We start from the raw sequence: 16,467 nt of genomic DNA, 5'->3' as shown, positions 1-16,467 counted from the left end.
AAAATGCAGATTATGTTTATAATTTAAAAGACTTTTTAAAACTTCTCACTTGTCAGGGCACCTGGGTGGCTCAGGTCATGATCTCAGGGTCCTGGAATTGACCCCCATGTTGGGTTCCCTGCTCAGCGGGGAGTCTGCTTGTCCCTCTCTCCCAGCCCTTCCCTGCTGCTTATGTGCATGTGTGCACTCTAATAAATAAAATCTTAAAAAAAACTTAAAACATAAAACTTTTCAAAGAACAGAATTCAGGGATCCCCGGGTGGCTCAGCGGTTTGGCATCTGCCTTCAGCCCAGGGCCTGATCCTGGAGACCCAGGATCGAGTCCCACGTCGGGCTCCCTGCATAGAGTCTGCTTCTCCCTCTGCCTGTGTCTCTCATGAATAAATAAATAAAACATTAAAAAAAAAAAAAAAACAGAACTCAATCTAGGTGGTATAGAGAGCTTTATCCATCAAGTTAAATCTTAATTCCAATTTAAAAATATGAGTAATTCTAAAAGTTACTTAAAATTCTCAATTAATTCAAGACACTGTTGTAAAAACAGTAAAAACAAAGTTTTATTAAATAAAAAAGTTGTAGAAAGGCCCATAACTATTAGGAAATGATGAGCCAGACTAATATCCAAAACCCAAGTCTCAATCATTTATTCAACAGTGCCTATGACTTTCCAGGCACTGCTCTAGGTGACTATGCAATAATGAAACACATAGATTTGATCCCTCACCTCAAAAAGCTTATGGTTGGGTAGGATAGACAGACATTAAACAAACAAAAACATATACAATCTAAATGTATGAAAGACAAATAATAGAGGGGTGTGTATCTCTAAATATGAAGGCCAGGAAAGGCCTCTCTAAGAAAATATAATCTGAGCATCAAAGGAAGAATAATTAGTCTAGTAAAATGTGGACAGGAGAACATTCCAGAAAAAAGGCATGGCATGTGTGAAGTTCCTGGGGCTTAAAAAGTGGAAATTTCAGGAAGGCCATTACAACTAACTTAACTGCCCAGAGAAGACAGAGGTTACAAGATGAAAGTGGGGAGGCAGGTTACATTCCAAGGGCTCTGTAAGTATATTCAAGTCTTTTATATTAAGGGTACTAAAACGCCACCAAAGAGGATGAGAGAAATAACAGACAATGATTTATGTTTCAAAAAGATCATGTTAGCTATTTTTTTTTTCATGTTAGCTATTACATGGAGAATTATTTTGGAAAGGAGCAGGAGGGAAAACAGAATGTTTAATTAGGTGGGTGAAAATACTGAAAATAGCCCAGGTGAAAAACTTGGTAGTAGTAACTTGTTGATGGGCACAAAATTTCCTGTCAGATGTGTCATGTGGTAGTACCATGATTATGCAATCTAATAGGACACACTCATTGAGCAAGGAAGGAAAAATCTATGTTCAAATGAAAACTGTTTTCCAGATCGCTAGTATGATAATTAAGCAGTCTGCAAATCCTGTCCCCATTTGCATAGGCCTTTTGGGTAGCTTCACTTCAATCACCTCAACTTCTCATTCTCAAGCTACCACAGGAAGACAAGGCCACTTGAGGCAAATACACATCAGAGTCATCCTCCTCCACACATTCAATCTTCATGATGTCTGGGTGGTAAGGGATCTCTGTAACTCCTTTTGAGGGCAGATAGATAAGGAGTGACTCATCTTTACCAAACAAGAGAATTCTACTATTATTGTAAGAATGGTCTGAAGTCCATTAACATTTTTCCCTTTCTGGATTAAAGACAGGATTTCCTTCAAAACTTTTTATTATTCAAATGTCTTATCTTTTTTTGGTTTGTTCCAGAATGTTCGCTTTTCCTTCAGGCTAGTATGAAATACTGTTAAAATCACTTTCACAGAACTGAAGTTGTTTACACAGTCATCTTAAAAGGAAAACAATGGCAAGGGAGAGAAAAAAGCCTAAGATTTATTATTCTAAGCTTTTAAGACTACACAAGTAAAAGGAAGTTGAATAAGGATGCTGTGATGATAGAAAGCAAATATAACATACATTGTAAAGTATGCTAATGCATGAGCAAAATAGAAATATCGAATAGGCATTTAGTCTACAGCCATACCACCCTGAAATGCGCCCAATCTTATCTGATCTCAGAAGCTAAGCAGAGTTGGGCCTAGTTAGTATTTTTAATTTAATTCCTTTTTTTTTTAAAGATTTTTTACTTATTCATTTATGACAGACATAGAGAGACAGAGAGAGACACAGGCAGAGGGAGAAACAGGCTCCATACCAGGAGCCCGACGTGGGACTCAATCCCGGGACTCCAGGATTGCACCCTGGGCCAAAGGCAGGCGCCAAACCACTGAGCCACCCAGGGATCCCCTAATTTAATTCTTTTTAAAGATTTTATTTACTTATTCATGAAAGACAGACACAGAGAGAGAGGTAGCGACAAAGGCAGAGGGAGAGGCAGGCTTCCTGCAGGGAGCCTGAGCAGGACTGGATCCTGGGACTCCGGGATCACGTCCTGAGCCAGTCCTGAGCCAAAGGCAGATGCTCAACCACTGAGCCGCCCAGGCATCCTGGGCCTGATTAGTATTTGGATGGGAGAAACATCCAGTACCATTTAGAGGTGCCTATGACTTGAGCCCAAAAGAAAGGTTAAGGAGATAAACCAACAGATAGCACAGTATCACAAACACCAGTTAAGGGGAGAAGTTTTTAAGACAACATAATGTGGTCAATGGAAGTCAAATGCTTAGGGGTCAAGAAAAATTAGTCAGAAAATGCCAACAGATAAAATACTTCTGGGTATAACATCCATTTTCCTTTAGTCGTTCAAAAGATAGATAAGCTTAAAGGAGATTAAAATCAAGTAAGGACAAAAGATACCTTTTCTGGTACTAATAGTGTTGCTTTAGGAAGAGAGCCTCAGAGAAAAAGATGACAGTGAGTTAGCTCTCCTTAGTTTTAAACTTTTGATTTTATGAGTTTATATCTCTTTTACATTTTTAGTTGACTCCATACAGAAAGACCTATATTCCAGGAAAGAATAACAAGAAGTTTCTTAAACAGGAAAAAAATATGTTGAGAACAACTAAAATTACATCATCCAAAATATTCCTTTTAAAAAACTTGGCCTAGTATTTTTATTAAAATTCAAGAGATTTATTACAACAAACTGCATCAAAACTGGCAGAATTCCTAACCGCTAATAATTTTCAAAACATTAAGTAAAATCATACTCTTTTTAAAAACCCAAAACTTATATTAACATTTAAGGTGGAAGAAAAGTTCAAAGGCAATAAATTATTCGTGCATTTTTTTAACTTTCTGAATAACTGCTTAAGTTCATAATCTTAATCACTTGTACAAAAAGAACATTTTGCATGTGAACAGTTTCTAAGAATTTTAAGACATAACACTCTGAGGCTAGAGAACCAAATGTAACCTCTAACTTTGTGCTAATGGAACTGAAGCCAGTATTTGGCTTTTTATAAGTGAAAATGGCAAGCTAAGAGTTAATAAAGACTAGTCTTAGTGGATAAGCCCACTGAAGTGCTGGTGGAAGACCAATGTTTGAATAGATCCTACACTCATACCCAGGAGGCATGACACCTGCCAAGGAGGACTACATGCAGAAACATTTCCACATGTTTCTAATTTGATAGGAGGAAAAACAGCTAAGCCAGCTTTACAAAATATACAATTTCAGTAGTGATCTCAAGTCTCCTGCTGCCTAGATATTTGGACATATTTTATTGCTGAGAAGATATACTTAAGTTGTTCCAAGTAACAGCCACTATTTAGAAGGCCAAACAGCTCAGAATTGGGAGGAAATACTTGTAGATCAAATACCAAGAAAAAAGCAAAAAAAAAAGGGGGGGGGGACAGTGAGTGAAATCACAAACTATTACTTCAAATGAGATTGTTTGCTCAAAAAAAAAAAAAAGGAAAGAAAGAAAAAACACCCTATGAATGGACTTTTAAAGAACAAAATTATATATAAAAGCAAATCCAGCTTAAGGACAATCATTTCAAACTTTTTCTCCAAGCACTCAATTCTCATTATACTTCTCTAAAGCATCTGGGGAGGGGAGCTGTCCAGTGGCGTCAGCAGACTCTGACTTGAGCTCCTTTTTCATTTCTAAGCCCTCTACAATGTTAAATACCAAGGGCTTGGACCCTTAGTAACAATTAGGAGGCACAAGGGTATCAGAAATGAAACACTTACAAAAGACTGTCCTAAGGGAAACAAAATAAATGTTCAAGTTAAGGAAACCTAATTAAAAAAAAAAAAAAACCCATAAGATTACAAAACCAATTATTTTGTGAACATTGCTGGTCATCTGTACAGTTTATTGAAGCATGACACTAATAACAAGCAAGAGCCTTGAGAGCTCTAGCTTTAACATTCTGTTATCAGAATGGAGTATAACTTTTATGGCACCCATCTCTTATGGTTATAACTATTCCCCATGTGTGATACATTTTAATTAATCAAAATCAACTAATAAGAACTCTCTTTTCCCTTTGGGAAAAAAAAAAAAGGAAGATGGGCAAGGAGAGAGAGTAACATAGAGAAAGAGGGAAAGAAGAATAGGGGGAGGGAAAAGAGGGCAAGGAGAGAAAAGGACAGGGAATGGGAAGGGGAAGGAGAGAAACAAAGCAAAAAAACCTGGATTTTCACCAAAAACTCAACTTTCAGGCAACAGTCTTGGTAATATTTAGTGCAATCAATATCACTTTCTACATCTTTATCTCTTACACCTCAAGATCTTAAATAATGAAATATTAAATTATGCCCCACATGATTTACCAAAAAAGAAAATGAACTAAAACTTTTAAATCATATGTAATCATTTGAATCCCTGGATATAACAATTAACTGAAGGTTTAAGTGATACAAAGAGTAGTCATAGCAGATATCCAACAAAGAACTGGCTTTAAAATCTCATTACAAAGTGACTTATTAGAGGGGCGTGTGGGTGGCTTACTTAAGCATCGGCCTTTGGCTTGGGTTATGATCCCAGGGTACAGCCCCCAAGTTGTGCTCCTTGCTCAGTAGGGAGTCTGCTTCTCTCTCTCCCTCTACCCCTCCCCTAGCTTGTGCTCGTTCACTCTCTGTCAAATAAATAAAATCTTAAAAAAATTTTTTTTACAGATGTCTTGGTGGCTCAGCGGTTGAGCATGTGCCTTAAGCTCAGGTTGTAATCCCAGGGTCTGGGGATTGAGCCCCACATGGGGCTCCCCACAGGGAGCCTGCTTCTCCCTTTGCTTATGTCTCTGCCTGTCTCTCATGAATAAAATCTTTAAAAAAAATTTTTTAAGTGACTATTAGAAATATCATTGCACTGATTTTTTTCCTAGATTCCAATAAACAAAACGGAAATACAAAAAGTGAGCAGATTGTCTTACCCTGCTTCTAACTGCTTCTAGACCTATTTCTATTTTGGAATATATTTTTGAATGTACTTTATCAATAGAAGTAAAAAGTCTAGCCCAGGAAGTAAAATTGATATTCTATTTGCCAGATTCTCTAGAGCAAAAAAGCAAGAAGGGCCAACAAAACAGTTCTCAGGGAACTAAGCTTTAGCTTTGGTTTTTTTTGTTTGTTTGTTTGTTTTTAGCTTTGGTTTTTTTTTTTTTTTTTAATTCTTTTGTTTTATTTTTATTTATTTATGATAGTCACACAGAGAGAGAGAGAGAGAGAGGCAGAGACACAGGCAGAGGGAGAAGCAGGCTCCATGCACCGGGAGCCTGACGTGGGATTCGATCCCGGGTCTCCAGGATCGTGCCCTGGGCCAAAGGCAGGCGCTAAACCGCTGCGCCACCCAGGGATCCCTTTAGCTTTGGTTTTAACCAAATTCAGGTTTTATGCATTTTTGTGATTCCCAAGGGTCACAGTGCATCACATACTTTTTTACTGCAGGTCTAAAAAAATGCTACAGTGAATGCATCTGAAGTACAAAAGGTTAACTTTTCTCCTTCCATGTATTCTTACTTAAGAAACAGCCAGTATAAGATACAATATAAGCTAAGTTCAGGGGTGGGGCATTTAATAAATGATTTAATAAATCAAATGGCATTTTAGAAACTACTTAGTTACAAAGCCTTCATCTTACAAATGCAGAACTAAGACACCAGAATAGCTAAAGTGTCTTTAAATAATCTCTTTTGGGGCAGCCTGGGTGGCTCAGTGGTTTAGCGCCACCTTTTGCCCAGGGTGTGAGCCTGGAGACCTGGGACCGAGTCCCACATTGAGTCCCACATTGGGCAACCTGCATGAAGCCTGCTTCTCCCTCTGCCTGTGTCTCTGCCTCAATCTCTCTCTCATGAATAAATAAAAACCTTTATAAAAAAATAATAATCTCTTTATCTCACTACCCAGTTTTATTTTCATTAGCACTTAACACTATCTGAACTTGTATATGTATGTTCATATGTAAGTACATATGTTGTCTTCTTTTGGAACCCAACTATCAAGGAAAAGGTGAGCTGGTATGAAGTAAACATTTCTTTAAAAAGAATATAACACATTAATTTATTCAGACATACCAGATATAAAAGCAGACTAGTGTTGTAAAACAAATATTTATTTCTTCCCAAATCAACGTCTGAGAAATGTCTTCAATTCATACATGTATTTGAATACCAACTAAACATTCAAGGTAGAATTGATTTGTTACATACCTATTATTAAGAAAATTCATACTGAAACCTCAGGTATACTAAAAAAAAAAAAAACTCAGTAGCATGCATCTTAAGTTACCAATGAAGGATGACTTTTATAAAAATTCTGCCTGAAGTTTTAATATATATGAATACTAACTCTGATTTTAATAAAAAGAGTTCTTCTATTACTTCATATTATTTTGTAGCAAACACACTAGTAATGAGTGTTAGGTCATTAACACTGGAAAAAGTTGGTCAAAAGAAAGAAAACTAATATTATTAACCATTTCTCTTTGCTTTTCCTGTTCCTCTTAAAAAAAAAGGAGTTTATTATATGCAAACAAAAATAAGTGAAGCTATTAAATTAAAAAAAAAAACATAAGCAGCAAGGTTCTTAGTGTCCCATATTTTTTTTTAAGATTTTATTTATGTATTCAAGAGACACAGAGAGAAGACAGAGAGGCCAGAGAGACAGGCAGAGGGAGAAGCTGGCTCCATGTGGGGAGCCTAATGTGGGACTTGAGCCCAGAACTCCAGGATCATGCCCTGAGCCAAAGGCAGACGATCAACCGTTGAGGCACCACCCAGGTGTCCCTTAGTGTCCCATGTTTTCAAAAATATTTCACTCTAATGACATCCATTCATTTATTCAAAAAATTTTACTCAGCACCCATTATAACATCCTCAGCTCCTGACTAGGGGTTAGAAGAAAGAAGTTATCAGAAATATTTAAATTTGAAGGGATAAAAATTGAAAAATTTACCTTGGACTTCCAGTAAATCTGAAATATTAAAAAACTTTTCAAAAAGATATTTCAGGGCAGCCCTGGTGGCGCAGCAGTTTAGCGCCGCCTGCAGCCTGAGGTGTGATCCTAGGGCCCCTGGATCGAGTCCCACATCAGGCTCCCTGCATGGAGCCTGCTTCTCCCTCTGCCTGTGCCTCTGCCCCCCTCTCTCTCTCTCTGTCTCTATGAATAAATAAATAAAATCTTTAAAAAAAAAAAAAAAGATATTTCAACTTACATTTTGTTCCTCTGGCTCTAATTTGGGGATTTTGTGTGACTTGCGCTCTTCAGATCTACATGAGTCATGCTTGTTGCTTTTTTTCCTCTTTTCTTTTCTGCTTTCATGCTTTGATTTTGTGTGCTCACTTGCTTGTACTTCATTTAAAAGGTCTCCACAAAGGGAAGACTCAAACAATTCCCTGCCATTCTGGATAGTTTTGGTTATTTTTAGTTTAATTTCAGGTGAGCCAGTCTTCTTTGGAATCACAGTTTGTGGTACCGAAGGAGGAGGTGGTAGTTGTGGAGGAGAAGGTTTTTCCAGAATTTCATGTGGTCTTGTGTTTGGAATTTCTGAATGGTAATAGTCAGTGGGGCTAAAGTTTCTAACTGCACCAAAGCCATTGGCTGATCCATTGGGATACTGATTATATGACTGGTATTTGGTTTGAGTTTCATACATGCTGATTGATGGTGGATAGCCATTTGTGAGTGGAGGAAGATCTTCCGTTGTAGGTGGGTATTGAAAGCCTTGCTGCAAGGTAGCTTCATATGGTGTCTGGCCACCATCTTCAACAATGTCACTGTTGTTATCAAAGGCATCCTCCTGACGGATGTTGGCGGAGTCAATGAGTTGAGGTGGTTGCTGAATTGTGTTTCCCATGATCCCTTGCATGAAAGAGAAAGAGAAATCCATTGTTCTGCTCCAGCATCCTTAACTTTCCCTTTCTCTCATCGGGCCTAAAGTTTAAAAAAAAAAAAAAAAAGAGAGAGAGAGATTAAAAGGTGTTAATATCCTCACAAGCTAGAGGCCTATCAATTGAAAAAGAATTCACTAAAATATCCTGTACCCAATTTTCATATCCTGATGTGAAACACTAAATATTTTAAATATTTAAAGTCAGTGTTTCCACAAACACTAAATATTTTTAAAACAGGTAGCTAATATAATTCTGATACAAGGTAAATGCTTTTTACTTTAAATACTATTTGAAACTCTCAATTACTTTCATAAATTTTAATGTAACAAAACTTTATCCTCTTAGTAAACATTCAGAATAGTTTTGCATTCCTTTTGGTTTCACAAGTTAGAAATTATAAGTCTCAGGTTAAAACTGGTATTTACAAAGTAAGCAGTATTCTGACACATATAAATTAGGTTTCATACAAGTTTCCTTTAAATCACTCAGTGTTTTGTTCAGTGTTTCTCTTTGTTATTACAAAATAACAAAATCTTATTGCAAATATTCAAAATATAAAAGTAAAAAGGCCTGCCTATACTTCCCCCTCCATCATTCCCATTCTTCTGTCATGGATAACCACTGTAAATACTTTGATGAGTATTCTTCCAAATCTTTATATATATTTACATATAAAGTTTTTAAAATGGGTTTATTCTGTAATTTGCTTATTCAATTTAACAATATATCCTAGAGGGCAGCCCTGGTGGCTCAGCGGTTTAGCGCCACCTTCAGCACAGGGCATGATCCTGGAGACCCGGGATCGAGTCCCACGTCGGGCTCCCTGCATGGAGCCTGCTTCTCCCTCTGCCTGTGTCTCTGCCTCTATCTCTCTCTCTGTGTCTCTCGTGAATAAATAAATAAAATATTTTTAAAAAATATATCCTAGATATATTTCTATATCCGCATGTATAATTTTCAAAAATACTTTATTATTTAAATAGTTACACAGTAAACCACTGTGGTATCTATACCACAGTGTATGTACTTAACCATTTGTATACTGACAATCATTCAGCTGCTCACAACTGTTTGAAATTATAAATAGGTCTATAAGAAACTTTCTTGAAACTAGATCTTTGTGGATGTATGTATTCCTATTGGACAGATTTGAAATTTTGATAGATACAGCAAAACTGTTCTATAGGCGGTACTATATCAATTTACCCTCATGCCAATAGCACATGAGGAAGCCTGATTCTCTATACCCTTGTCAGTATTTAGCTATTTTTAACCAGGGGCATAAATAGAATCATCTGGGATAGTTTTACAAAATACATGTCAATCAAGGTCTATCTACTGATGAATCTCATTCAATAAATCTGGGGTGAGGCCCAGAGTATGAATATTTTAAGACCACATTCCAGCTGATTCTGATGCACCCTCTTAGTTGGGTCATTGCATTACAATCTTTGCATTGTAGTTACTGCTTTATACTCTTATGATTATTGGACCTACTCTAGAAGGTGCCTAAAGATGCTCACATTATGGAACAATGTTGGAATATAGATAAGCCTCTGTTAGGAAACATTCTAAGATCACTCTATGTTGTTATAAAGTTTGACAAGCCCACATCTTGAGACAGGATTAATGGACAATTCAGATATTATTTTGATAATCTCATAAACATTTCTTCTAGAAGGCTCTAAGGCAGAAAATATTTCCCTACTGGACTGAGTTTGATGAACTGGGTTTAGCTGCTTGAAATACTGTGAAGAAGGACTGTGAGACTACAGTCCAGTTCGAGTCTATGACCAATTAATAATGTCTACCATCTTGATTCCAGTAGGATTTACCATAATGATAAAGCATGTAACGCAAAACAACAAAGAAGGAAATGATTGCTGACAATACAGTTTTAAAGGTATATCCGATTAAACAGCTGCTGTTTACACTATTAGCAAATGGAAAGAATTTCAGAAGTTCTAGAATTGCAAACAAATGAGTACAAGAGCATACAGGAAATCAAACTGTCCATACCACTCTATAGTGGAAAGAGGTACAGAGGGGTGTTAGCACTCTTATTTTTTTAGCATTTATTCTGGGCCAAGGACTTTATACATTATCTCATTTAATCCTTATAACAACTCCGCAGGATAGGTATGGTGACTCCTGGTTCATAGGTAAAAGAAACTGAGCTTCAGAGGGGTTAGGTGCCTTGCTTAAATCATATAGCAAAGGGGGCAGAATTACTATTTGAATCTAAGTACGTCTGACTCTATAGTCTGTGATTTTTTTCACATTACCACTTCCACTTCACTCAGCCATAACTTCCGAGAGAATTCAGTTCTTTTGTTCATGTACCTTATTCCTGATGACTGCCAAAATAACACTTAACTATTCCATAATAACCACCACTAACACCTAAATAGCGCTTAGTATGTACCAGGAACCATTCTAAGTGCTTCACATATGGTACTACATTCAATCCTCCCAACAACCTTCAGGTAGATGTTAATATTAGTTCCCATTACAGACCAGGAAATAGAAGTACACCAAGGTTAAATGACTTACTCAAGCGCACAAGGCTAGTCATTAATCAACAGAGCTGGGATTTGATCTAGTCTGGTTTCAGAGTTGGTGATGCTAACCAACATAACATACTGATAATGCTGATAAATATTAGGAACCACTTCTTTATGCATGGCTGAAGAGTTGAAACATCACCTTAATTTGACCCTTGCAAAAATGCATAGCTCACAGACATGAGAACTGGATGTTCTAAAACTCTGTAAACAAACACAGGCAACTATACAGGTGGAATTCAAAAGTTCTTCAAACCTCCAACTCAGGCAAGTTAAATACTGACATTTGACAAGATGCAACCTGTGTTTTTGGGCCTTAAAACTGTCATATACAAGATCAGCTTCCAGATTAGTCTCCCAAATTATAGTCTACAGAGGTTTTCAGGCATATGTATTCAGAGACTATGGCTTCTGATGTTTCTGATTTAGTTCCAAATACAAACTTTTAAGAAGTCTGGTATTTTCCCCCCTTTTCTTCTCTAGCCCTAGAACCAAATATTTTAGTTTGAACTGAGAAAAGAAATAACACTACCATCTTACAATTATAGAATATTTTCAATGCATTCTTATTTGATCCTCAAAACAATTCTGTAAGGCTGACAGAGTGTTAGCTTAATTTTTTAGATAACTAGATTTAATATTTGAGATGCTAAATTTTCCAAGACTATAAAGCCCATTAATGATTAAATCTGAAAAAGAATCAATCTCTTGCCTTCTTTCTAATCCTGCCTCTTTACAACATCTAACTGCCAGAGAATATCCAGCTACCCCAAGACAACCATACTATGAGAGTCATATGTTCAAAACTAAATGAACTGTCCTTTCCCTAACTCAGTTTTCCTTTCAGACTACCCCAGATTTGTCATTGCTTCCACCATTTTTCTAGCTTCCTAGGCTAGAAGCCTCATGTTGCCTGGGTGGCTGGTTCTTACCCCTCTGTGAAGCCATAAAGTGAAGCACTGAACAAATCTTGTACGTTCTTTTATTGAAATCTCTGATTTCTTCTTGATCCATGTCAGGCCAGGCCCTCAGCACCTTAATCCTGAACTATGACAACTGATTTTCTAGATATTTCTAATCTTTAACTTCTTCCTGCACAGCAGTTGGAAGATGTGTCCTTAAGCCAAACTTTGATGAATCTATTCCCATACTAAGAAACTTTAAAGCTCCATATTATATACCAAGCCCCTTCTAAGCCTTTCAAAGTCTTCCATAATCTGACTTTCCTACCAACTCAAATTGTATATGCACAAATAAACTTTTCTGAGCATCCACTGGTCCAAATAATTGTAAGATGTGGCCTTGCTAACATATTACACTTTGTTTAATCCTAAGGAGCAAAGTATTATTCCCATGTTACAGAAGTGAAGAAATGGCACTCAAAAAGATCAAGTGATCTGCCTTTAACCACACAGTCAACAGAAGTTGAATAAAATGGTGAAATTCAGATCTTGTAACTCAATACAGTGCTATTTATATGGCAGCTGCCACCTCACCTGCAAATTATCTATGCTTTGCATTTTTTCCCAATATGTTCCATAGCTGCAATTCAAATACACATCTGACAGCTTCTCTTGTATCTCACAAACATCTTGAAATACCTAATAATGAATTTAGTTCCTATTCACTTACATGTGTCCTTCCTCCAGCCCTTCCTACAAGGAAAAAAAGAAATCTCCATCTATCAGTTGTCCAAGCCAAAAACCTGGGACTATGATAAATCCCTTACCTTCATTCCTGCTCTTACCCAGTGTATTAGTAAACTCCTAGAGTATCTCCAAAGCATACATCTCATATTTGTCTATTTCATTCCATATCTTTTCTTCTTCCCACTAGTCCAAGCCCCTCACTTAGTCTATTCCATAGTTACCTTCTCAGTCTTCATGCTTCTCTTGCCTATGATCTATTTGCCCATATAACAACCAGTCACTTTTTAACAATTAACCCAATCATTGGACTACTCCTCAAAACATGGCAAGAAAAATGAATTATTGCTATACTCAACAACATAGAGGGTTCTCAAAGTGTCATTCTGAGTGAAAGAAGCCAGACACAATGATTCCATTTATATAGTACACAATGTGATTTCATTTATATAAGGTTCAAAAAAACAGGATAAAGTTAAAATTAACTCTATGGAGGGATGCCTGGGTGGCTCAGTCAGTTAAGCATCTGACTTTGGCTTAGGTCATGATCTCTCAGGGTCCTGGGATCAAGCCATGAGTCTGGTGCTCTGCCCAGCAGGGAGTTGGCTTGAGGATTTGCTCTCTCCCTGTGCCCCTCCCTCTGCTTATGCAAGTGCTCTCTCTCTCAAATAAACAAACTGTGGAGACATCTGTCAGAACAGTACTTACTGGAGGTGGGGGAGCAGGCTATAACACTGGATAAGACCATAAGGGAGGTTTCTGAGCTGCTGGTTATATTTAATGTATTGATCTACATAGTAGTTACATAGTCTTAAGCAAAAACCAAAGAACAAACCTTCAGTGCTCTCCCAATGCACTCAAATAAAATCCAGACTATTTATCATGCCCAGCAAGTTCCTGGATAGTCAGACCTCATTTTACATTTCCAAAATTATTTACCAATACTCTGCTGCAAGCACCACATTCCAGCCACATTGGCTTCTTTTTAGTTTCTCAGATGTGCCAACTTCATCTTTGCAAACAGGATTTTCACATATGCTACTCCAGCTACCTGAACACACACATAATCCCTCCAAGAGGCCTTCTGAGATCCCATGCTCATTCTATTGACTAAGCCAATTTTTCTCCTTATAGCATTTACCATAATATGTCACACAAATATGTGTTTAGCTTCTTATTGTCTGTCTCTCTTACTCGATTACATGCTCTACAAAGGCAGAGATGGGGAGAGACCATGTATGCCTTACTCAATATTGCTCAATTAATAAATGAAAGAAACAGTCCCTGTCCTCTAAGGGCTTATAACTAGTATACCTCCATTTACCTGCCACATTTCTGGGGATATTACCCTACAGTATAACTTTACTCACCCACTAATTCCTTGTTTGTTAAAAATGTGTTATGCCCATTATAAAAAGTAATAAATAAATATTTACAATATTGATACCCATAGTTACATGACCAATTGATCTACCACAAAGGTGGTTATTCAAGGGGAGAGGACAGTATTTTCAACAAATGGGGCTGGAACAATTGACTAGATAATGGTACAGAACCCTTATATTATACACAAAAATAACTAAATTAGTTCATAAAACTAATACTAAAGTCAACATGATAAAACTTCTAGAATAAAAACAGGGACAAAATACAACACTGAGTTAGGGAAAAATTTTCTTAAATATCATGCACTATGAAAGAAAATAATCGACAAAATGGACTTCAAAATGTAAAACTTTTGCTTTTCAAAGGACACAGTTAAAAAAAAAATTTTTAAAAAAGGTAATTTAAAGTATAGCCATGAGAACAGGGAAAGATGGCAAAGTAGGAAGATCCTGAGCTCCCGTTCTGCCACAGACACATCAGGACAACTACATGTCATGCAACTCACTCTGAAAACAACCTGAAGACTAGCAGAACAGATCATCCACAGCTAAAGACATAAAGAAAAGGCCACAATGAGAAGGGTCAGAGGGGCAGACACATGGTCGGGAATCAAATCCCTGGTGCAGGGACCTACAAGTGGGAGGGATATCTAGGCACAGAGGTGCAACCTGAGGAGGGGATCAAGCCCCACACTGGGGACCCCTGGCCTTGGGGTTGTACACTAGGAAGACAAACTCCCATAATGTCTGGCTTTGAAAATCCTGAGCTAACTCTCAGAGATCCAGAGGGCTACAGAAAATCAAGACTTTGTTCTTAAAGGGCCAGCACTAGGTCACTTGGTTTGATGCTGCATAGCAGCATCAGTTTGAAAATGCCTAGGTTATAGTGAAGGAGACTTATTGAGATTTTGGACATATGCTGGAGACACAGGGATCTGTGACAGCTTTCTCCAGGAATGGAACTGCTGGTGAGCCATTTTTCTTGCCTTCCTTCAGCCTAGTTGGCTGGACACCTGCATGAGCCAGGCCTGATGCTCTCCATCTACCCTGCTGATACCACTGGCTGGCTCTGGAGTTCCCCTGTGGACCTACCCCATCCAACCCACTCATCCCAGCAGGGGCCCCTCCAGAGCAGCTCCTACCCCACCAAACCCACAGGCAGCTTCCACCAGGAGCAAGCAACACCTCGCAAAAGGACTACTACCCCACCACACTCTGCAGGCAGCCCTGATCCAGGATCAGTGCCCATTCAATGTGACTTCTGCCCCAGGGAAGGCGGTGAGCCAGCTCTGCCCGCTAGCATGCCCACAGCAGTTGTGGTCAGGCCTCTCAGCCAGCTTTGCAGGGGGCCAGCTCAACCCACTGCATGTCTTCAGCACCTACAGTCAAACTTCTCAGTCAGCTGTGCTGGGAATGACTACACCACAACCAGAAAGCTTAAGGGACAGCCCTGTTGAGGGTTAGCTCTGTCCACCAGTGCATCTGCAATGGTCGTGGCTGGTTACTGCTGACAGCTGGACTTAGGGACAACCCCACCCACCAACAGCACACCCATAGCAATGAGGGCCCAGTCACAACAGGAGGACATATGCAGCCCAAACAGGGGACAACTCTGGAGCACCTGGTTCTGGTGAAAAGGGCGACTCACTATAGAATGTCTTCCAAATAAGGCAATTACTTTTAAGACCAGGAGACATAACTGACATACTCTAAATACACTGAAACAAACACAGAGAGTCAGACAAAACAGAAGACAGAGGAATATGTTCCAAATAGAAGACTAAGACAAAATCTCCAAAAAAGAATAAAACAAAATACAGATAAGAAATCTATCTGATAAAGAGTTCAAAGTAATGGTCATAAAGATTCTAGCCAGACTTGAGAGAAAAGTGGATGAACTCAGTGAGAACTTCAACAAAGAGACAGAAAATATAAAAAAGAGCCAATCAGATCTGAAGAATATAATAACTGAAATGAAAAATCCTAGAGGGAGGGGTACCTGGGTGCTCAATCAATTAAGAGTCTGCCTTCAGCTCAGGTCATGATCCCAGGGTCCTGGGATTGAGCCCCCCGTCAGGCTCCCTGTTTGGTGGGAGATCTGCTTCTCCCTTTCCCTCTGCCACTCTCCCCAGCTCAGTCTCTCTCTCTCTCTCTCTCTCAGATAAATAAAATCTTAAAAAGAGAGAGAGTGCGAGAAATCCTAGGAGGAGTCAATAACAGATTAAAGGAAGCAAAAGAACAGTTCAGAGATCTGTAAGACAGGGCAGTGGATAGCACTCAAACTGAACAGCAAAAAGAATTTCTTTAAATGAGGACAGGCTGGGGCACCTGGTTGGCTCAGCTGGAAGAATGTGCGGCTCATGATCTCAAGATTGTGAATTCAAGCCGCATGTTGGGTGTAGAGATTACTTAAATAAATAAATAAAAACTTTTTTTAAAATTAGGAAGGTTAAGGAACCAACAGAACAATATCAAGCACACTAACATTCACATTATAAGAATCCCAGAAGAAGAAGAAGAAGAAAAGGGGCAA

At 38.3% G+C, this 16,467-nt stretch overlaps 1 protein-coding gene across 8 annotated transcripts in view; it reads right to left on the bottom strand.

The window, feature by feature from the left end:
• The window catches only part of NSD3 (nuclear receptor binding SET domain protein 3), a 123,931-nt gene that overhangs the window by 65,989 nt on the left and 41,475 nt on the right, over positions 1–16,467 (bottom strand). For all 8 annotated transcript variants that reach the window (XM_049094851.1, XM_049094849.1, XM_049094850.1 and 5 more), the window contains exon 2: positions 7,661–8,379. In XM_049094851.1, coding sequence (XP_048950808.1) covers positions 7,661–8,335 — 675 coding nt within the window. In that variant the 5' untranslated portion in view covers positions 8,336–8,379. The remainder of the gene's footprint in view (positions 1–7,660; positions 8,380–16,467) is intronic.

This window comes from Canis lupus, chromosome 16, assembly GCF_003254725.2.
Source record: "Canis lupus dingo isolate Sandy chromosome 16, ASM325472v2, whole genome shotgun sequence".
NCBI classification, from domain to species: domain Eukaryota; kingdom Metazoa; phylum Chordata; class Mammalia; order Carnivora; family Canidae; genus Canis; species Canis lupus.
Note: the sequence above shows the minus strand (reverse complement) of the source record. Positions and strands in the feature narration are given on the sequence as shown.